Source organism: Tetrao urogallus (genome assembly GCF_951394365.1).
Source record: "Tetrao urogallus genome assembly, chromosome: 9".
Taxonomy (NCBI): domain Eukaryota; kingdom Metazoa; phylum Chordata; class Aves; order Galliformes; family Phasianidae; genus Tetrao; species Tetrao urogallus.
In genome coordinates this window covers 18,594,741-18,618,631 of record NC_136822.1, presented here as the reverse complement: position 1 = coordinate 18,618,631, position 23,891 = coordinate 18,594,741, and the positions used below count along the sequence as shown (strand labels likewise).

The following is a 23,891-nucleotide window of genomic DNA, read 5'->3' as shown; positions in this document are numbered from 1 at the left end:
ATAGTTAGTTTTACTCCTTTCAGTGTAATTTATAGGATGATCGTAGAGAAAGATAAAATAAAAGACATTAGAGAGCAATATCAGGATTCCAGCTATAATGTAGGAATTCCAGATAATGAAATCAACTGAGAAAGGAAGAGCTGAGCCAATGAATGGGTATTTCCATCAGCATCAGGCACTGCACAAGGAAGAGGAACTCTGGCCAGCAGTTCTCTGCGAATTGCAGTTAGCTCCAGTCAGCTGTGTTTGGAGAGGTTAATTTGGACCCAAGTATCACTGAGGGGAGGTGCCAGCACGTTAGGAGATAACTCTGGAGGGAAGTGAGGTGAATGGTCTATTAATAAAAGTGCTAAGAGCTTATTATTCTTCTCAGTAAATATAATGGAGGGATAAATTCTAAAGAGTGTAAACAATGGAAAAGTGAAGGAGGGAGATAAAAAACGATGATAACAGAAGGACCATTGTGTATAAATAGGTACAAGTAAGACTGGGGTGGCAATTAAGCCTCTTTATAATTCCGGTTGAAGATCTTCAATATGTTTCAGCAAGGGTAGAAAACCCAACTAAGGTGGATTTTACTCAAGTGCAAGATATGTGATTTGCCTTGGGGAGCCAGCAGAGCTTACCAGTCCTACCTTCTGATGAACTTCTACTGGCCCACCTCTAAGAGCACAAACCAGGACTACCTGCTGACAAATATTTATTTTACTTGAAAAGCCCCTTTCTGGGGGCCTGGTCTAGAATTGATGAAGCCATCATCAAGGAAAAAAAATTCTGTGATCTCTGATATGCAAAATTAAGTCTGACACCATCTAGTTAGTATGGCAATAGAGCAAGAAACAAAAGTTCCTTCCAGTTGTGCCAGGGGAGGTTCTGGTTGGGTATTAGGAAAAACTTCTCTGAAAGAGGGGTGATGCATTGGAATGGGCTATATAGGAAGTCACCATCCCTGGAGGTGGAGGCAATACTTAGTGACATGGTCAGTGGGCAATATTGGTGGTAGGTGGCTGTGTAACCAGATACAGCTGTGAGCACTGAAATAAGGAGAAGCAATCAATTAACAAGAGCTCTTATCAATGAGAAATAGTCACACAGCACTGTAAGTGCAGCAAAAGGTTTTTTCTGCTATTCTTGAAAACCACCCAAAACCTTCTTGTGCAAGCACCAAGAAATGAGTCTATCGAGCGTCAGCTGCAAAAGCAGGTAAGAATCCTCTCTCACCATGCTGTGTCTGTTGGGGGGGCTTCTCAAATGACTCAGAAAGTAAAAGCAGATAGAAAACAATTTTTTCTCTGCTTGATTCTTCAGAAAAATATTAAAGCATGTCACATAGCTATGGGACACAAATCGGGCATCTGTGCCAACATGGACATAGCAGTGCTATTTAAGTTTATAGTAGGTAGGAAATAAATAAATAACTCACAGTGGAGTTAAAAAAAAAAAGGATTTGAGGAGGTTGAACTTAGAGCTGGTGTTTCAGTGACAATGAAAAATGCAGAAAGAGAAAGTAAATAACTGCTGCTGGCAGGAGAAAAAGACCCACAGGGAACCGAACCACATGATGAGAATTATATGAAGGATAGCAGGATTCAAGGGGCTATAAGCTGCAGTAAAAAACATAATAAAGTGGCCAAGCAATCAGATGGAGATGAAACCAGCTCAGGTAGGTGCAGTGAAGGTTAAGCAAAGAGCAAGCATTAATAGACACTTCAGTGGAAAAGAGTCAGCTCCTTTAGTGATGCGTTCCTTCAGGTACTGAGAATCCAAGGATGGAGCCCTGCTTTTTGTTTTTCTCTGTGCACAAGATAGGAGTCATCCCTTCTGCTACTTCTGCGTATAAATCTGAATTGCTGAGTGCCAGGAGTGCTAAAACAAAGTGAAGAGGCTGGTCAGCTGGGGATCTCATATCCATCGGCCCTAAGTGCACCAACTTTGCAAAGGTCTGTGGTGCCCCTTGGTAGTTCCTGATCATTGTGGTCTCCACACTGCTACTCTTCAGCTCAAAATCAGAATGAAAGTATGTTTCGCAAATGGTTACGAGTGTGTTGCAGTAACAGGCAGAAAAATCTGTCATTATATTTCTCTAATGCCCTTGGTATGCTCCAGAAAATGTTTGTGCTGAAATTTGAGTGAATGCTTTACCTCTATTTAAAAAAAAAAAAAAAAGACAAGAAAGATCTGTACATGTGCCCATCGTGCTGTGAATCTTACGGCAGGTTTTGCTCACCCATATGATGTGAGCAGTCTAACAAGCCCCGCTGGCCCCTCTATTTCTCCTATAAAGCAGCATTATGTACCACTGATGTGGGAGAAAGGCTGCGTACAAAGCAGCAAGAGTGAGCCCAGTAAAACCACTTGATAGAGTAACTGCTTGTCAGCACTGGTAATCTGGGTCGTGATGTGAGCAGGTGGAAGTCTGACTGATACAGCTGTTTAAGGGAAATAAAATAACCTGTGGGTCATTGAGGGCTGTGGAGTTTGCCACCAGCAGCAATGACAGCACATGGGACCAGGCTGCTGCACCCTCCCTTCTGCCTCTTGCTTTGCAGCACACAAATATCCCTTCGAGCTGAATGGGACCGGCTGTTCTTTATGAAGATGAGAGGGCAAATGAGAAACGCTCTGCTTTTTTAATCATTAGCTTCATGTCTCACCAACAGTCGTGCGTGTACAAATCGTATAATTAACTGTAAGCTGTGGAGCTGCAAAAGGGAGCTGGCAGAACTGGTATCGTGTGTTGCCATTGCTTAATAAGCTCTTATTCAGCACTGAGATGCTTTGGTAGAAAAAAACTGTATTAGGACAAGCATGGAGTGCACATTTGCATTTGCAAATGAAGGAATCTTTTCTTCCTTGTTCCTGTGTGCTATTAAAAATAAATATCTTCCTTTATTGTCTTAAAGCAAGTTGTAAAGCTAATGCTTGTATCCAAAGTTTGTCTCACAGAAGTCCTCAGTTCTGTTTGGATGTAATGGATGGCAGGTGGAATTGTAATTCTAGCTTGAAGAGGATTTTGGAATACTGTCAAGGAAACAAAGGTGGCCAAGTCTTTGCCAGGCCCACAGAGATTTTAATCACCAGCAGCAGATCAGCTCTGGCTCTGTGCCTATCTGTGTTATCAGGTATAATTCGCTCTGTCAGTTGCTCTTTGGGTCAGAGGTTCTGTCTTGCCCGGATTATTCGTTGCTATAAAAGCTGAAGAGGTAGTGAATGTGTTTCTACCAATAAGGGGTGCAGCATCGGCAGCTGGTTGTTCTAACCCAGCAATAAGTCCTTCTATCCTGGGGTTTTTCCCCCCTCCATTAAAGGTTCCATACTGATGCCCTGGTGACTGCTCATAGACTCATTGGTGCAAATTCTCTTATAGAATGGGGTGATCAGTGGGAATCCAAAAGATATTCCCAGTTTAAAATTTTTCCCTTTCTGATAAGTAGAAAATGAATAGCTGCAACGCTAGAACCTTGCCTCTGAAAGCTCAGCATCATGACAAAAGAGTCAAAAAAGGTCAAAAACCAACCTGGAGTTGCACTGGGGCTGTGAGAAGGTGCGGGGTTTTATTCTGTGCTGGCATCCAACCCTCCATCTGTTTGTACTTCTGGATTTGTGGCTGTTGGAAGCACACTGCACGCAGCAATGACAGCTATTTCACTTCTGCAAAGATGCCTCTCCTATCAGCCTGCATGCCAGTCCCCAGGGCCTTGGTCAGCCAGAAGAAGCAGCCCGTGGCTTTGGGAAGGGACAGGGAAGCAGCAGCTGTGTGTTCCCTGGGGCTGTGCACCCTCAGGCCACAGCAGTGCGTTGAGTGCCCATTTTGGCACAGCACTGAGCACCTTCACCTCCCGCTAAGCCTATGAGTTCAAGCATTTATGTTGTTTCAGCAGCAGCTCTCTGAGATTAAATGAGAGGCAGATTCCCCAAATACCCAACTAATGTTTCTTCCTTGCTAGGGGTTGCTAAGTAGCAGGGGTTTTTTTTTGTCAACCTCCTATCTGGTATCAAAACCTAAGAATATAAATCCTGTGATTTGCTGAGACACCCTTGATGAGGAAATGGCTCTGATTCCTGCAACACACAGAAAACTGAAAAACGGTTATTGCTAGGGAAAAAACGTTAACATTAGCATTTACAATCTGTGGAGGAGAGGCTTCTTCCACTTATTTTCAGGAGAATAATTTCAGAATTGAATTAAAACAGTCTAGTCTACATGCAAATTTGATTTTTGACCTTTTGTGCTAATCAAAAGCCATGGTGCTAAAAAGCTGTGTACATTATTGCAGAAAGTATGGGCTAGAATTAACTACTATACCTTCAATATGTTTGTAACAGATTTGAAGGTTATTTCACATACTTTATTACGTAGAGATCAAGATCTAAATCACTAGAAATACTTCAAGTAGTGATTATTAACTCTTAATGGAGAGCCTTGTGATGTGTGTAGAGTAGTGTGGTTATTAAACGCACAGTAATTTTGGTGGTTGTGTGGAGTAGGAATATTATATAATTGGACATAAAGATTTGAGAAAATCAAATGCAAAGTAATTTTAAACTGGATGCACTTAAACAATTAGGGCTACTTTTAAAAAGTATCTAGACCCCAGCTGAACTCTGTTTCTACTGCAGTTTGCTGAGCATTGCTGGCCAGAGGAGGATGCGCAGAACGGATTGCCCACCAAAAAGCATGTGCTTTTCCTATGCACTGACACACACAAAGCAAAGCAGTAAGGGAAGGTTGTACGCACAGTTAATTTGGTGCTTCTCATAAAATCCATGACTGGCATGATCTGTTTCCCAATGGTCTCCCACTGTCTTCTCAATTCTTCCTCTGGGACTGGACTGAAAGGTGCTTTGCAGTCTAGGAAATGAAATCACAACTGTGCGTGCTGTGTTTATTTGTGTTTTGGATAGAGGATCTATGGGTAAACTGGAATGGGGGAGAGGCTGATGGAGGCAGGGATGCAGGCACAGAGAATTGGGACCAGAGCCCTGCTTCCGTCGCTCAGGAAGGGATTGAGGAGGTCACTCGTGAGCTATGACAGCTATTACGCAAGTTGGCGTACCTGAAAAGATTGGCAGCTTTCTACTTGTCAGCTTTTCCAAGATCTTTCCAATTTGTTTGTTTCTGAAACCCAGAGTAAGTAAGTACTGCTGGGGAGGGGAGGAGGACCAGTCTGTCGTCTGCGGCAAAATATGAAGTCCACGAGGATCTGGAATGTGAAAATGAAGATAATTTCCAGTCACGTTTCTTTTCAGCTGCAATGGAAGGGGTTTTTTTGTTTTTTTTTTTTTTTGTTTTTTGTTTGTTTTTTGTTTTTGTTTTTGTTAAAAGAAAAAGTAGGGAGTGTAAGAAGGAATTAAATGTAATCCAGAAGGCTTGCCAAAATGAAGATTACCCCCAAAATCCCCTCCAGCTGCAAGGTGGTTCTGAAATTCAACGCTTTGCAAACTTTCCCACCCACAGCTTGCTTTTTGCTGATGCATTAAAGTTTGCTCTTTCTGTTTACGTTTTTCAATGCTGATCATCCAAAGCATTAGTAACTCAACATTCCATTAAATGTAACATCCTTATTTTTTAACTGCAAAACAAGCTGAAGTTGTTTGCTGAATTTAGGAAGCTTCATTTCCTACAGCTTTGTGCTTTTACTGTCACCACCACCAGTGGCATGTGACGACGTGCTGTGGTTGGCAGGAGTTTGTGAGGGCCCTGCCAGAACCCTGTGTGTGTCTGCTGCCCTGACCTGAGCGAGGACAGATGCTCCGAGCGAGAGCATAAACCACCTCTTCTTGGGGAACTATACCAGCTCTTTCCTTCCTCTCCTTCCCTTGCAAAAAATAAACCTAGATTGAATGTCAGTGTCACTTTCTACAAAGGAGTGCTCTGTTTTCAGTGAGCTCTGCTTTTAAGATGCCAGGCTGTGCGGTCACAGTGACAAATGGAGAACCCCATTTGGAGCTCCCCGGCCTTACCCGTACATAAATCAAAGCGAGTGGACCTGATATTTCCCTTGCAGCTACTCAGCTTCTGATGGATCCTCAATTTTGAAACAAACTGCATTGTATGCTTGGATTTAAATGCATGTCTGCTTCTCTTCCTTGGCAATAAGGAAAAATTTTAAATCAATCCAGTCCTTGCATTATAGCAGGACTTAGACTGAAGTTGTATGAATGATTGCTGTGGAATGGGAAGGTTATTTAAGATAATGTCGTCATGAGGTGCGTGGTATTTCAAACCCACTGCTGAAAGGGGACTTGGCTCATGTTTTTAATTTCACCTCCATGAGGAATGGACGTGCAGGGGGCACCACAATGCTGACAATGAGTGCAACTTCTTCCTGGAGAGATTTTTCTAGCGGATGGCATGGTTTTGGGCCAGGTCTGAATAGATAAGCTAAGAAACCCCTTTTCCTTAATTGACTTCAGTGGATGTTGCTGTGAGTTGAGGCCAGGAAGGGGAGCCAAATTTGTTCTGTCTCAGAAGGTTTCCAGGACGGAGAAAGGGAGGTTGGAAGACTCTCACCTGCATGAGAGCCAGGGTGGGAGCTGCACAGGGCTCTCGCTCAGCACCTCTCACATATTTCACTCTCAGAACCCCGTATTGTGACATTTTTCCAGTGCATGGAAGCCAAGATACAGTATACTTTATTGTGATCTTGGCTACCCCATTTAATTCCTAGAAACTAGTGATCCCAAAACCTGCACTCAGAGAAACTTGTGTAAGATTGGAACAATTTTTTAAGCAACAGAATTTCTAAACAAAACACCCTTGAGGTAGAACTGGTTCTATTCAATCTGTTTTGTAATTGATTGAAGTACTATAGGACCAAAGTCTTTCATCCTGTTGTTTTTTTTTTTTTTTCCTTCCTCCTTTCCATAGGAGTGAGGAAAAGCCTGGTGATGCTTCCAGAAATATCCAGTGATTTATGAACGCAACTGAACTTCAGTGCAACACTTGCCTGCCTTTGTTGTGTATGTGCTTTTGAAAGTCTCCCTCTTGCTATAAAATGAGGGGATGACGTGAAATATGATTTTATCTTTTCTTTCAAATCATATTCAGGGAGTTTTATTTTATGTTCTCTTTAATGCCAATACTTTTGTCCCTGGAACCTCTCAAGAAAGTAACATCAGCAAGTAAATGGTAGACAGGGACTTTACGACTTTCATGATAAATCCCATTTTCCCTTTTTAAGCAATCCCAAAACTACTGCCAGAAACCTAATGCAGGGGCACTTGCAAAACAAAATCTAGTTTTATTCTAGTTTTATACCGGTTTCCTAAAGGCAAACAAAATGTACAAGCCAAGTTTACTTGGTTTAATGTCTGCGCAGTTTTGTGGCAAACACTTGACTTCCCAATTCCCACTTGAGTTCAGGCAAATGTTCCTTTCTCCCGAGAGTTGGGAGATGTTGAGTTAGAAGCTAATTGAGTTAGATAAACGACCAACTCAGTGCTAAGTGTTACCAGAGGTGGCCATGTTCTGAGTCACCAGGTTAATGACAGCAGGAAACGCCATTTCATCCACCTGCCTCTCTTTTGGAGAAATATCATGCCCATTCCTCTTGGAATAAGACCATGGTCAGCAGAACATGGTCAGCAGAACTTTAGTGTCTGCTTATGCCGGAGATGCTACTTGACTTCACTCCTCTGGGAGATGACAACGGGCTATAGAAAGCCCTAGATTGCTCTGGATTTGTCTTCAACAACCCAAAGGAAACCTGGCTGTCTGTTCCTGTTCCTGCAGCTGAGGTGCTCTCGAAGGTGTTCATCCCTCCACTAGCACTCAAAGAAGGAAGAAAGGTTTTGGAAAGTGAAGGGCCTGCTGTTGGGCCAATTACTGATGGCAAGCCACCGAGACGGGAATGAACCTGGGACTTGCTTTTGCAACAAGACACTGCAGAAGTGCTGCTGAACAAAAGAGCTCTTGTAATAATGAAATTCAACAACTGAAACGTGAGGCTTCATGGATAAAAATAGTCTTTGTGGAGATTTGCAGTGTAAAGTCTATGCTTTAGCTAAGTACTGATTTGATTACCTAAATCGTGTACAATCATATAGCAAATCTCAGAAGTTAATTTTCCCCACTGAAGTGTAGGAAATTCAAAGGCTCAAGCTCCAAACTCCAAAACTCACTTTTAAGTCAGCCACACACAGACAAACAGTATACAGTGCTTAACAGCATGTGAAATCTGCTGTTACCTGTAAAGATGTGCTGTGTGTAGCCAGGGTGCTTTTTAGTGAACGCGTCTGTCATCTTGTCTCTGTTGTCAACCTTGACTTTTGTCACAAATGGTGTGTACATAACTGAAAAAGATTCTTCTCTGGTGATGGCTTCTTCAATCATAGCCTAAAAAGGGGAAAGAAATGACACATTTTATGTTGGTTAACGGCTAGTTAAAAAAAAAAAAAAAAAAAAAAGGAAAAATAATTACTTCCACAGATGATATTTTTCCTTTAATAATTGCACAGTCATGCAAAGATAACATATTTTGGTCTTGAATATTAATTAGAAGGGAATTTAAATTAGTTCCAGAACACACTGCCTATCTATACTCAGAAAATCAATTTAATGGAGAAAGAACATTTGTAAACAGTTCTCAGTGCAGTGCGCCTATGTCTTCAATGAGAAGAAAAGTATTAGATAAATTATCTTTTAGATGAAAAGAAAAAGTGATTCTCTGCTCTTTGAAGGTCACATCTTTCATCTGAGGGTTTTATTCAGTCCTTGGGAACTGGTTAAACAATACTAAGCATTCATATTACCCCTTGGGTTGGCATGAATCAAACACTGTGTCTATATGGAATATTAGTTTTAAAATATTGCATTCAAACACCATTTGCATCAAGAGTAAAATTCACTCCTGTGCAGCGGGCAGCACGAAGCGCATGAACCTCACCATCTTTTAAAAATGACTGGAATGATGCATTACGCTGACCTTATGCAGAGAGGTGGATTTCACACTCAGTGGACCCCCAATGAACTGGTGCTGGAGGAGCTGCCAGCCTGGAAACTCAGCACTTCTATTGGTCAGGGCAAGCGAGGTTTAGTTGGGATTCCTTCTGGGATGGGGTTTCTGTGAGACCGCACTGAGCTCTGCTTTGGGCTGCTTCTTTTTCTAACAAAAGCTGATAAGGGCAGTCCTTTCCAGAAACTGGAAGGTTGGACTTGATGAACGTGAATGTCTTTTCCAACTTATGAGTCTATGATAAAAGGTGTGTGTGTGTGTGTGTGTGTGTGTGAATACATAAAGATGTTTGGATCTCCCACATCACAGGCTGTATTGGTATGGGATTAATTTGGTGTTTTATTGACAAATCCTCTCTTTTGTTCTTTTGTTTTGTTTGGTATTCTGCTGATTTTCTATAGCTTGGCAGCCGTTTTCTAATCTGGATTAATATGAGTGTGTGAATGTGCTTTTGGATGCATCCATATATTTCACCTGTATAGAGTGAGGCATTGAGATGAAAATGTGAGCGGTTGGACAAGGCAAGCTCCATATTCTGCAGGATCAGGGAATGGCTTTACTGGTATTTGCCTGCAAAGTTCATTTTTGGCTTTATTACCCTTGAGGATAGTTCAAGGTCACACCTATAATATCTTTGCACTGCCGTGTACCCAAGGCTGCTCTGAACAGCATGCAAATAGTGACTGGCTCAGAGGGCAGTAACAGCAAAATGTCAGCCAAAGGGAAAAAAAGAGATCTGTAGTTTCTGGTCAATACTGCAACCGAAGGTATTATTATTACCCAGGAGCATAATACCCTGGACATAAGACGCTGGACATAGATGCTACTTGGTTTATTATCCTCTTGGATTTTTATGGGCTAAAGACTTTAAGGACATAAAACTTCAGACCATAAAAACTTTGGAGCAGAAAACTTTATATGATGAAATCCCTGAGGACTTGGCTGCTTAAGCCTTTATGCACTGAAGTCCATATCTGTGGATGAATATCTCACAGTTTGTCCCAGGAAATGGAGATGCCTTACAGAACAGGGTCTGTCAGGCTGTACGTTGTGCAGTTACCCAAGGTGCAGACAAATTGTGGAGATAAATACAAGGGCTCCAAAGGACTTCCAACAGAGAACTTGGAGAGAGGATAGGGCAACTGTCTTTTTCCATTTGCATGTGATTTGGAGTCTTTCTGTCTGAAGGAAAAGATCATCGCTGTGATGACCTCTCAGATATGTCAGGCAGAATGTTGCTATTCTGACCTGGTGCGGGAAGAAGTGCCAGGCTCTTCCAGGAAGATGTGGACAGTAGGAAAACTAATAAGGAAATATAAAGGGTTGGTTTTTTTTTTTTTTTTTTTTTTTTTCTTGTTGCTTTTTGTTTTTCATTTTTGCAAGTGGAATCTGCAGCTTTATCTCATCACATAGTGTCACACTTTATCTCATCACATAGTGTCACGCTCCAGACTTCAGCTCCAGCAGAATTAGGAAAAGAGAAGACATTGAGATGAGCTTGAACCATATGAAGGAGCTCCTTGAACAATTTACAGTACTGGAAGGACTATGATGGACATGAGTACATTGAATATGGTAGTTTACCTCAGCAGTGGAAAAAATCTATTGCTTCAGTGAAGATACAAGAATTCTTTTCAGAAGATACCGCAGAATAAACTGATGATAGGAAAAGTTTCTTTTTTGTTGCAGGACTGACTCATGCTCTGCTTTGTCAGGAGGTTTACATCTCTATTTTGGAAGTGTGGGCAATCAGAAAAAGTCTACAGAGAGACCATGTGGAGACAAAGTGTCTGAAGGAGTATTTATACTGTCAGCACTTCTACTAAAATAGCAGTTAATTTTTTCGTGAAACAAAAGCATTTGCAGGGTTTGAGAGGTGTCCATGCTATCATGAGAATTAAAGAATCAGAAGACATTCCGAAACAAAAGTGTTTTTAACAAGAGTTTGAGCATAAATTTGACTCAACATCTCATGTCCATCTTCTCTGAGCATCTTGGTGCTGCAATATTCTTTTATGTGGTGATGTTACAGACCTTGTTAGAAAACCCAAGCTTTAGCCTAAACAAACTCACATTGTCCCTTCAACAAAACTTTGTTCAGCTCATAATATAAGTAGATGCACAAGAAACAAAGTTTTCGAATGTCAACATGTTATTGGAAATGATATAACTTCAGTACTTTTATGAAACTTTTACCATTTTTGCCTGCTTAGAGCAGAGAAAGCACAAAAGAAGAAAAAGAGGCACTGCAGCAGCAAATTCTTCGTAACAGTGACAGCAGCTTTCCCTGCTACAGTTCCTAACCATAATCCTCTTTAACTACAGAAAGGTTTAATTTGGAAAATCCAATTATCTTGACATCTAGAATTATCCAAAAATTTAGATATCTTTCTAGTGCCTTATCTTGCAGCTGCAGTGCATACTCAACTACTGTCTCATTTACATTACAACAGGAGCTGATGCTTTTATTGATGATTTTTATTAATGTAGTGATACCAGGCAGGGTAAAGCCATTAGCCTCTTCTACGAACTGCTTCCACTCTTAGGCTGGTAGTTAGAATTATGGGAGCACTGTGGTGCAACCTATGAGCTTTTCTCTATATCTTTCCAACCATAAAGCAGTGTCTGGCAGCCCCGCCACTAAGTCTGTTGCTGTTGTGATATGAATATTTTCTCACCAGCAAGGATCTTCTTACATTAGTTTTATTTATTTATTTTTTCTTTCTGTGGGAAAAATAAGCAGAGGGAATGCCAGAGCGTATCCTTTTCTCAATATGTTTATGGTATGAATAAATCATGTATTATATAATAGATGAGAACTTTCTGCTTATCTGCCGTGTAATGCCTCCCCATTAATGTAGGTCACATCAAATATCAGCTTATTTAGGTTCTTAAGTTATTAACGAATTTAAGTCTCTGTGAGCTATTTTGCATGCAGCACATTCTGGAAGCGGATTTGCAGAGCATCGCAGCCCCATGGATTCTGCTGAGCTCTGAAAGGCAGAGGCAGGAGTGTTGCACGTGGGTTACCTTAGGCTTCAAGATCTGTTTGATTTTCCAGTAGGTGTTTCTTTATGTTTTCAGAGGGAAGAAATCCATGTTTTGTATCCTTCCAAAGAGGTCATTATTCGTTGAAGAAATAGCCAAGAACAAAGAGGGTGTGGAAAATCATAGAATCACAGAATGGTTGGGTTGGAGGGGACCTTAAAGACTGTGTAGTTCCAACCTCCCTGCCATTGGCAGGATTGCCAACCACCAGCTCAGGCTGCCCACGGCCCATCCATGGCCTTGGGCACCTCCAGGGAGGGGCACACACAGATCTGGCAGCAGTACCAGGGCATCTCTACCTTCTGAGTGAGAAATGTCTACCTAAATCCAATCTAAATCTCCCCTCTTTTAGTTTAAAGCCATTCCTCCTTGTCTTATCACTATTTGACTGTGTAGAAAGTTGGAACCCTCCTATAAAAGCTCCCTTCGAGTACCGGAAGGCTGCACTGAGATCTCTCTGGAGTCTCTTCTCCAAGCTAAACAAGCCCAGCTCCCTCAACCTTTCTATGCAGGAGAGACTGGAGGCTGCTGTTGACATGGAGCTGGAGGGTGGGAAAGGAGGGACCTAGCATCAGTGTGGAAATACTACTCCAGTTCAAAGAAGCTCTCTGCCCTTCAATATCACAAACTGACGTGCATGAAATACCACAGGAGTCCCCAGCTCTTATATCACTTAACGCCAGCTGGAACTTTTCTCTTTTCATCTCAGCACAGGGGTAAACTTGAAAGATTTCTGTTCTTCTTTGGTGGAAATACCAGTAGTGGAAAGGTTTGCCAGGCTGATGCAGAGCTCTGTCAGGGTTGAGCCCCTGTTACTACTTCATTTAGGGCTTGTTGCCTTCTAGCAACTCTGAGCCTTCCTGCTAAGGTGGCTGCTGGCCTGGCAGTGTGCCCTGCTCCAGCTGGGGTTTGCCACCACCTTGAGATGCTGTGGTGGGAGCAAAACTTGTCCAGTTGAGTGAGACCTTTGATGGTCAACATCAAGGGTGTACGGTGCTGTCCAGCCAGGGCAGTTCTTAACCAAATTTGCTATTATTGTCCATTCTTAACGAATAAGGGAGACATTATGGTGAGAGATACCAATAGAGTGATCCACTGCCTTCTGCTCTGAGCAGGACCGCCTGTCCAGCATCAGGAGAAGCCTTTTGCTGTCTCTGTGTGGCTCCTGCTTTGTCAGGAGTGGGTTGCAGTTTAACCAGCAGCTGTTTGTGAGAAGGGGGATTGAACAGCTTGGGTGGTCTGGGCTCGGATCTCAACTGAGACAGGATGAGCTAAAGGTTGAGCATCACTCAATACTTTATGTCAGTGCAGTCGGATGCAGTAGCCAGTGCCTGGATGCTGCAGGCATCTGGTGATTTGGACCTGTGCTCAGGCCTGGCAAGAAAGTCATGGGAGAAGTGGGGATACTTGCTGTAGAGGCTTTTCATGGCCTTTAGCATAAGAAGAGAGGAAAATAAAAAGAAGAAAAAGGGAATCAAAATGCAGAAATGAACAGAAAGAGATGTCGGTCCTACCTATCGCTGAGCTCAACAGCTTTTGGGAACTTGACTTAAATGTGAAGAGATGAATCAGACAGCCAGAGATGGTGACTGATGTGGTTAGCCTGTAACATGGACAGCACTGTTCAGAGGGCAGCGAAAAATCATGCTTGAGTCATTGCAATAGCCAACTACTTTATGTGGCTGAATGGCTGCTAATTTAGTAGAGGACAAGTTGGCTGTATATAGAGTTGTTTCTGAAAAGGGACTTTATCTCTTTTTGTGTGATGTCCTGTGTAGTTCTTCAAGAGCAGATGTACAAATGGAAAGCCACACAGCCAGTAAAGATCCTGGGAACAGCACAAGCTCCTGCCTCTAGCTTCAGCTTCCCAAAGAAAGGAGATGGGGTACAAAGAAAGGGAAGAGGATAATGAGCATGTAACTTCTTAAGGACCTTTGCAACTTCAAGGAACAATAAGGGCCCGAGAACAGCTCAAAATGGCTGGATTTCAACACTGATTTCTCAGGTTTCCTTTGTAAATCTTAAAGCTCTGCCTTGTAGCCCAGCAAAAGCCAGAATGAATAGAGTGAGGTATGCACATTACTTTTGAGCTGCTTCTTGGGGTTTTTCAATGGTATGGGGCTTTGCTGGCCAGGTTGCTCTTGCTGAACATCTCTGAGGCATGATTTATGGTGCTCTGTTAACATTGAAAGCTTTAATTGGTTGGTATTTTGATTCAGACTGGGATTTCAACAGCAATCAACTACAAGCAAGGCATGTATTGCCTATTACATGCCTGTTACATTCGGCTGGTATTCAATTGAAAAATCTTTCCTGAAATTAGAGACAATTAATCCATCTGTTTTAATAACGGTGGCATTTAAACTAGTAACTTCTCTTGTCTTGTAAATATAATTCAAGCAGCTCTTGTTCTACCATGAAGGATCTGGCACTAGAAAAATAGAAGCAGGTAGATATTATTAAAGAAGAAAGTATACAGAAAAAAAAAAAAAGTTCCTTGTTATTGTACATGCAGAATTGTTCCTGGAATGGAAATATCAGCAATAACAACAGCAATAAAAACCTCCCAAATCAGTACCAACACGACAGAAACTCTCTGTTATATTATTTTATTTGCCTTATCAATTCAGTTTTCAATTACTTCATATTTTAACTTGTGTACCTGAAGATAGAATGGAGCTGGTTTTTGCAGCTTGGGAGTTACAAGTCTTATAAGTAGTGTATTCCAAAGCCAGAATGATCTGAATCCCTGAAATGGCATACAAAGAATACAATACAAAGAATGTATGCCCAGAAAAATCTTAATGGTTTTAATTTTAGCAAGTCCTTTCAGCCACGATGTAAAGGGAACACAGGGAATCCACAAAGTGGTCTGGAGCTGCACTTGGGAGATCTGGAAGCCGCCGCAGCATCTTAAGAACAAAGTGATTTTCCTGCTTAAGAGCCAAAATCTTTTTGTTCTTCTAATGTGCAAGGTGAGGAAAACCATTACATCCCAATTTTCCACCAGACAATGACGAGCTTGATGATTTAAGGCAAGTGTTGTCCTTCAAAACAGCCGGGGAGACAGAGAGGGAGGATCACTTGCTGATTTTTGTAAAGAGACATGACAAAATTCAAAATCAATTCTTAAAGCAACAACAAACTGCACAAAGCTCTGGGACAATAGAGACTTAGGCAAATTAAGCATTTCCTGTACTTACTGCCTCATAGTAGGCATTAACCTCAATGGGATTTTTCCCTCAGATTTGATTAAAGAAGGAACTTTTCAGCAGCAAAGTGTGACACAGCATGATCTGCTGAGATAGCATCGAGAATTAATGAGAAATATGTTTTCTCAATGATATCATGGCCAGGTTGCCCAGGGTGCTGCCTGTCAGCTCCTATCAGTCATCCCATCAGGAAGACTGCAGAACATCCCCTGCTTGTGCCAGCCTGCAAACCTGATGCTCCAGAGCAGCGTGGGTCAGGCGTGAGCACAAGGACAGCTGACGGCTGGGGAGGAGGTGCTGGCTACAGAGAGCTTTCCTCTCTTAGTGTTCTTGTCTGGGGTTGTCACCCTGCAAGGTGTGAGATAAAGCTGAGGTCTACAGAAGCTGACAGCAACCATCTCTGCAGTGCAGGTGTTCAGCCACCTCGCAGGGCCGAGTGCTTTTTTCATCGTTTGCTGTACTGTGTGATCTGCGTGTTGCTCTGCACTTGCAATAGCAGCAGGCCAGGTTTTTGAACTGGAAACAGCCAACATTCATAAAAGCAACAAGAGGGGAAAGCAAAAGTCTTAATACCGAAGCCTCCATGCCAGCTGCTGCATGTGCTGCTGGAGGCTTTCTCTGTGATGTTGAGTTCAGCTGACAGAAATACTCTCAGAAAGATGGGCTCATGAGGTGTGTGGAGGAGGCACAGCTCCACTATTGTCAGTGTGCTAAGAGCAGCCTGATGATAGCTGCAGTCTTGTCTAAAACGCTGAGGTTTTGTGTCTCTGTATAAAAGACAACCAAATCCAGGTTGCTGCAAAGCAAATTAAAGGACTTCCTTGGAGCTGTAGCAAATACACGTTATGGAATCAAGGCTTTTGGCACAGATGGTCGTGGAGGTGTATAGATATGAACCTACGAGCTTGAAATGCCTTTTGGAGATTCTGCAGTTTCTGCAACATATGCACTGCTGGTGGGAGTCTGTGTGGATGGGAACGACTTTGGGTGTAAGTGCATAGTGGGTGCCTGATATGAAACTGCAGTGTAGCATCTTGAATACTATATACTTGTAGTAGTATAGGAGTGAAATATTTTTACTCGTGGAATGAAACATCCAGGGTATATGGCACAGTTTTTTGCAAAGGTGTGAATGAAACTGGACAGTCTGGAGATGGACTCTCTCTATGTAATGAAATATCTCAGGTCTATTGTTTGTGTTGCTGAGGAATGAGGAAATGTTGTGTCTATTGTTTGTTCCAGCTGAGGAATACAATTGCAGAAAATAAATGCTAGGGAGATTGCCTGATAATAGTAATAAGCAGGTCTTTGTCTTGCTGCTACGACTGTAAATATCTACCAGAATACATCTAATAACTTTCATATTATTATTTCATGTGGTGAATCTTATTTAATTCAGTATTTTTAATCTAAGAGCCAATGCAGAAATCATCTGCTGCATATTCCATAGTGGATTGTGAACAAAAGTCCGTCCACTAGATTATATGTTAACTTGGAAAGCATATTTTCAATCCATGGAATGAAACATTCGAAAATATGGTTATTGAATAGAGAAAAAGGTCCAACTTACTGAATGATATTATTCACCACAAATTACTTTTTCAGCTCTCATCAGCATTATTCCTTTATCTCAGAGTAGAATGGAAGGCAGGTATTAATATTCAAAAACAACACAGGGCATGAGGCATTACATATCTCTGTACAGAAGTTCCAGAAATAGATGTTTTACTTTAAAGGGGATAATCAAAGACAGCTAATCAAAAAGCTAATCAGAAAGAATACTTAAAGTTGCCTTGATCACGATCTATAGGTACATATACAGGGAGAAGATAACAAGTAGTAGAGGAGCCTTCAGAGGTGAATATGTAATGCAAATTTGGAGCGGACAAGTCAGATTCCAGTTTGTAAACGGAGGAGAGGCAGGGGGCAGACATACAGTAAAACACCATTTAGAAAGAATGTGATAAATACTCTGTTATTAAAATGCTTAAATGGGGATTTGATAAGATTCTCAAAAACCAGTCTCAGCTTCTCCTCTCTTGTCACTGATGCAGGAAAGTAAGGGTGAAATCCTGTGGCATTTTTATGCAGTAAGTCAGATAATTCATCAACATGAGCCTGTGGTCTTAAAGATTTGACAGTACGAGCCTTGTGGTGTGTCTATGAGGAGGTACAGAGCCATGTGGAACAGATCACTGCTGATGAAGAGTTAACAATGAGGAGGGGAAAGGTTTGGGGATGCTTTAAGAAGTGTTGAAGAAAGAGGGCTCTTGGCAGTTGATCTCAGGAATAGAATGAGTTCAAAGGAAAGGATAAAACCAAAATCGGGAGAAGTAAACCAAAGGAGATACAAGATAAAGACTGCTCTGAGCATGAGAAATAGATCAAGAGAGAAAAAACAGTGATTTAGAAGTAGGACAAATAAAAAGGAGCTTTGCAGAAGTGAATTCTGGGCCTGAAGTTTTTGCAGCACAGAAGTCGGCTGAAGGATTTGGGTGGTCTGTGTGACGTTCTGAAACTATGAACAAAGAAGGATGCAGCCTGTGAGGAGGGAAGGCCCTTTCCAGCAGTGAAAAAATAATGAAAAAAGAAACAAAAAGTAGTCCATGACACACCAGAAGATTATGTATGTGACCAACTGATCAAAGCAAAGAGTGACAAATCTCTTCTAAACATCTTTCTTCAGACAAGTAAAAAAGCAAATGGTCCTGCTTGCTATCTATTCCCTTCCTCCTCAGAAAATGCTGCTCACGGTTGTGAGCCAACGCGAGGAGCGAGTTCTGGGGCAGAGGAGTAGCTAGAAAGAAAAGCGTGCATCAATAGCTGTTGCTTTGGTTACAAAGGCACATGAGCACGTATAGTCGTGACAAGTTATTTTCAGCTTTACACCATGAAATAGAGAGAATATTAATGAAAAAGATCACGTTGCCTCTGCTTGGTCTCTTTGCGGTGGAAGGTCCCAGGGCAGTGTCATGTGCCACACTGCACTGTGTAATTGTCACTCTGCACTAATGACATTGAAGTCACCCTGATGCTGAACACAGAGAACTCATTGGCTTGGGAAGGAAAAGGCTGCTGCTGGTGCTGGGGATATCTCTTCACAAACGTTTCTTAAGTGCTGGTTATTACCTTGAGTGGGAGCAGTACTGGGCACCCAGCTGCCTGTACTGCGTGTGTGTCAGCAGATAGATACCGCTGAATCCCTAGCTTTGCCCACGCCGAAGCATACACACAAAAGGCACAAAATTGCAGAGCAATCTCTGTCTCCCAGTGAAAATCAAGCACAATGGGAGATCAAACTAATGGTTGGGTTTCTACTGACGTTTCAACAGACAATGCTTCTGCAGACAATGACAGCAGCTCAGGTTCAGGAGGAAGGCAGAGGTGGTAACGCGGTGCGATAGGACCTCCTGGTTCCATGGCGGTCCAGAGAGGCCCATGAGAAATCAGCAGCGAGCTGGGAACTGAAGCAGAAATGAACAGAGCCCTATCACTGCCAAAATCCTTTGGCCCTTGACACCTGTAAGGTGATGCTAATGGCAGTGCAGTAACCCTGCTGTTGCTTTGGTTCACTCCCATCTTAGACCAACCGCATCTTCAGGTTTAGACTTTGTGCAGAGGCTCTGTGATAGTGTTGCCCTTCGTGCCATTTATTTGTCCCTAACATAGCAGTTACATAGCAGGACAGTCTGAACCCCTGAGGGAGAGGACAGCCATGACCTATGACAGCTCCTTCTATAAAGGCTGATGCTTTGAAGCTTCACGTTCACGGCATCAAGAAAGGGAGTCGATGGATACCAGTGTTAAGAGACAAAAAAAGATATTCCATTAGAAGAAATGACCCTTTCATAAAACCTGTTTGTGAACTCGAGATTTTAAACGAGTCTGACCCAGTGGGAAAAAAAATCAAACTGTTCTGTAAAGAAGAAATTCTCTGCTGGAAAGCATATAAGAAAGTTCACAGGCACTGCAAACACTAGCCCAGTGGGTAATTCTCTGAATGAGATGCACTTTGCACTCACAGCAGTACTGAAATTCAGCAGCTCCCAAGACTGAGATTTATTCCATTTTATCAATAAGAATGCAACTAATAATAGTTTTTAAAAGTGAGAATTTACCACATGATTGAAGGTAAAAGACCAGATTCTCATCTTCATTACCCTGGCTTATGCCAGACATATTTTGTACCCCCTCATATAAAGTACAACAAGGACTAGCCCTTTTGTGGTCACAGACATTCTCACAGAATAAAATCCCAAAAGATGGGATCGCAGTCAGACTCTGAAATTCTGTCCCATGGGACATACGTTATTTCTGGTACCGGTAAATCCTTTGTTTTTATTAACCATCTTTATCCAGTCACCAAAATCACTTGTCCCTGGCCTCCTCCTATGTGAGAGCTCTCCTCAGGGTGAGAGGGGTATCCTTAAACTTAAACTTGTGCTGATGTGGCTGAACTGCTGCCTCAAATAGGTATTACCCAAGAGGCAAGTCTCACTGAAGTCAATGGTCTACTCCCCACATAAGTAATCTTTGTAGAACTGGGGTCGTTCCCAGCCATCCTTCACAGGGCACTTTAGGTTTCTCTGAGACCATTCGTTACAGTCATTTTTTCCTCTCCTTCTGGTTGAAGAGTTTGGAGAGGTGTCAGAGGATTAGTGTCATGCAAATTGCAAAAGGAAAGTGTCACTATGGTAGGAAGACTTTGCAAAAAATAGCTTTGGGGACTATACAGTATCCAGAATTAAATTTTATAGCGGTCCATAAAATTGAAGTATGAGCCAAGGGTTAACAACCTTGAATTTTGCCCTTAAAATTAGTCCAAGAAAATCTACTTCATTATAAATACGATAGTACTATATGGTGTCCTGTTGATTGATATGCCCAGGAGCTACCTTTGTCGGCAGTCTTTTAAGCAGTAATCCTTCATTTTGGTCTTAGTAGTGAGATGGGCACCTCCCTCCTCGTTGAGCCATCAATTTTTACCTGCCAATACAGTTTGATGAGCTTGCTTATACGCTGCTCAGTGCCTCCTGTCAGCCAGTACATATAGTCAGCAATCATGGCGCTCCTGATGACAAAAGCAAAATAAATGAGCGCATGGGGAGAGAAGGATGTGTATAGCAATATTTAAAGGAGATAACATTAGAAGAATATAACATGAAGTCTATACCAAAAGATTACGGATAACTCTTAGTTTTTGTCCTCCTTTAAGACAAATATTAGTAAGCATTTTTAGATCGCTAAACCACCTGCACACAAACAACCCTACATTTTAAAAATCTTTTTTCCATATTTTACTCTGAGAAAATAGTTAATGACTGCTCAACAAGAGATAAATATTTTGCTTTAAAGCATTTGTGGGTGAGATATCTTATATCCAAGTACAGTTTTTGTAAGATAGCATCAAGATGCATAAAACCCCATAGCTTGGCAGCCCGAGGAAATCAGTGTATGGCATATTCAGACTTAGTACACCTTTGATTAAACCTTATCTTAAGAAAAACCCCAAGTCCAAAGTAATCAGCTATCTTGCTACCTAATTGTGTATGCTTTAGTACTCCCACTGTCTGTTGCAATCACTGCATTCCTCTTTCTAGACTGAGAGATATTAAAAACTATTGTGCAATGGATATTAATGCAGAGTCTTAAGAGACTTTAGAAAATCAGTTTGCTTTTATGGCTGCCTCTCTACACTGCTTTCCGTTCCCATTCCTCTAGAGATTCCAAATCCAATTAAATGTGACTAGATGTAATTCCAAATTGTCACTTTAGTCAATTAAACATATAATAATCTTGTGTACCTAATTACTAGCACTGAAAGTTTATTTGTTGATGTAGTGCTATCAATGTGTACTTCTGCATGTTCCCCTTATCATTGCCTATATATTAATTGTGCTTTGACATTACTGTAAATTGAATTTGAAATTTCCCCCTAGTTAAAAGTCTCTCACAAACAGTAATCCCAATCCTGTTGTAATACCCTTTCAGAACATACTTTCCAAGGCTGTATTATGTTCTTAATGAGATATAACCAGAAACACACGGATTTAACAGTAAACATTTCAAAGCAGGCCCAGTATCAGGAGGTAACATATTGTTACAAACAGGAACTAAATCTTCCCTTAGATGTTTGCATGAAACTCCTGTTAATTTCACTGGGAGAAAAGCAATTTTGGAGGATACATGGATTTCTGCATAAGGACTGGATTTAACCATAAGCTTTATCCAACTCTCATTCAAATCACTGGCAAAAAATCCTCTTGATTGCACTAGAACAAAGAGCAGCTTCTAATTGAACATTGTTAGCCCAGCTGGCACAGGATGAACAAAGGATGAAATCCTCACTGCGCTGAAAATCACTGGCAAAACTCTCACCAACTCCAAACGGTGCCAGGATTTAATCCCGGGAATGACATACAAGTATCCTGTGGATGAAATGGAGAGGGTGAGCAAAGTATCCAGCGCCATCAGCAATGGTTTTGGGAAGTGCTGACTGCTATCTGTGACATTGGCACTCAGGGGTATCACAGTCTCTAGCAGCGTATGCAAGTGGAGGTGGTCTCCTTGGGGGAAAAAAGGAACTTTCAATCTAAATTTAGAGCAATTTTCAAGTACTAAAGCCTGGCATTTTTTGGAGTCAAAGGATATTTGCAAATGGTCATTTACAATTTAGGATCCTATAGATTTGCTGCCATTTCAGAGATTAAAAGTGGCAAATCCTTAACGCCAGCATCCTCCTGTCTCCATCTCATGCAGTGGTGCTGCTATGGGTCATAGACTCATCTAATCATCAAGGTTGGAAAAGATCTCTAAGATCATCTAGCCCTATCGTCAGCCTACCACCAACACAGCCTGCTAATCATGTCCCTCAGAGCCACATCTCTATGATCCTTGAACACCTCCAGGGATGGTGACTTGTCCATTTCCTGGATGAGTCACTTCATCTCTCTGTTTGCCAGCATCAGCTGTAACATGAAGACAGTCATATTTGACTGATTTACATATTTGGTATTTGAGATCTCCTGGTACAAGCTGCCTTTTACTAATTCTTTGTGGCACGCTCAGCACGATGTCACTCTGATCATGGCAGAGGTCTCTGGGTGCCGCTGCACTTCAGACAAACGCCCTTCCTCTTTGTTCTTCCTTCTTAATTTGCTCTTATTTAAATAATCAGAATCCCACTTACATTTCAGGCATTCGTGTTTAGTTTTTCAACATCTGCTTTTATCCCTGCTGGCTTTCCCTTGTATCACCGTGTGTCACACCAGGAACAGCAAGGCACATGCATAAAAACACTCGGAGCCTTTTGTGTGCCTCCATCTCCATTTCACCTCTCACTTCCTCGGCCGTCAGGAAGCACACGCAGGTCAGGACTGATGCTTGCTGCTTTGACCTCGGGGCTTAGGAGAGACTTAAAAATTCCACTTTCAAAAAAGACAAAAGCAGTCAGGCTGTGTGTGGATGGCCTGTGTCCAACCCCAAATGGGCCTAAGACAGAGAGGTTTCTTTGTTGGCCTCTGAGGTTGATTGCAGTGTCAAAGTGGCACATGTGATAGGAAATTATGAGTTCCCTGACACAGGTGAAATTATGCTGGCTGAATTCGGTTATAGGGCTGGACACTGAGAAATGTGTAGGGACCTGAACACTGAGACAGAAACCAAAGGGTCGATTGAGATATCTGGGCAGGTGTCTTCCAGAGAAGTACATGAAGGCAGGACATGCTATGCTGGGTTCCCAGTGAGGACCCATCCTCTGGCCCACAGAATCATGTGGCAGTGAGTTTCTGTAAGGGACATACAAGCACACACTTGGAGAAGAGATTTCAGTAAAATATTAGTTAAGGAAATGCTATTTATAAAAATATTATTTAGGATCTTCAGACAGTGACTGCTCATTAACATTTTTCTCTCCCTCCTTGCTTGGAGCCAACACCTATCAGATGTGTATCTCTAAAGACATTGTGCCTGCTTTTTTCTCTTTTTTAATGGCTGCACATCTAATGGCATTTCAGCAAAACTTACAATCCTTCCTTCAGTGATGTGATCAGATGGAGGTTTCCCTCACTATGTGGAAGGCTACTTTACTTTAAAATGGACTCGTTTGTCACATTTTGTAACACTACACAAGGTAATGCTTCCATTTCCTTCAGTGTACTAATGAAGAAGAGAGACATTTACTCTCCTAAAACTGGGACAAAAATACCAAATAATGAAGGATGAAATTCAAACTATCCGATTCTGAAACTTCTCTTCTTATATCTGATGAATTTTTCAAGGGATCAGCTGAGAATTTAGCTGAAATAATCACAGTTCAATGTAACTCTGTGATTCAGATTATTATTGCCATTTCTATTTGCATGTGTGCATCAGTATGTTCTTGTTTGGGTTAGCCCCATGTCACTTACACTTTTACCTATGCTGAATGAATGCTGTGACTCTGAAACAAGTCTGACATCAAACTGATAAAACACTAAACATAGATCTACAGGGGACTCTGTGATGACTAAATAGCCATCCCCTGTGAATTAGAGTCAAATATAAAAATAGATAAATAGAATAGAATATAGAATAGAAATAGAATAGAAATATAGAAATAAATATAGAGTCAAAAGTAAAATAACATGTCAAATGAAGGATACAAAACTCTGTAACATACTGCTGGAGTGCATTC

General features: G+C 41.6%; 1 protein-coding gene across 1 annotated transcript in view; it reads right to left on the bottom strand.

The window, feature by feature from the left end:
• The window catches only part of SPATA16 (spermatogenesis associated 16), a gene marked incomplete at both ends in the record, with an annotated part of 71,998 nt that overhangs the window by 15,686 nt on the left and 32,421 nt on the right, over positions 1-23,891 (bottom strand). Inside the window, 4 exons of the mRNA XM_079539521.1 lie at positions 4,740-4,852; positions 5,058-5,204; positions 8,191-8,338; positions 20,204-20,288. Coding sequence (XP_079395647.1) covers positions 4,740-4,852; positions 5,058-5,204; positions 8,191-8,338; positions 20,204-20,288 — 493 coding nt within the window. The remainder of the gene's footprint in view (positions 1-4,739; positions 4,853-5,057; positions 5,205-8,190; positions 8,339-20,203; positions 20,289-23,891) is intronic.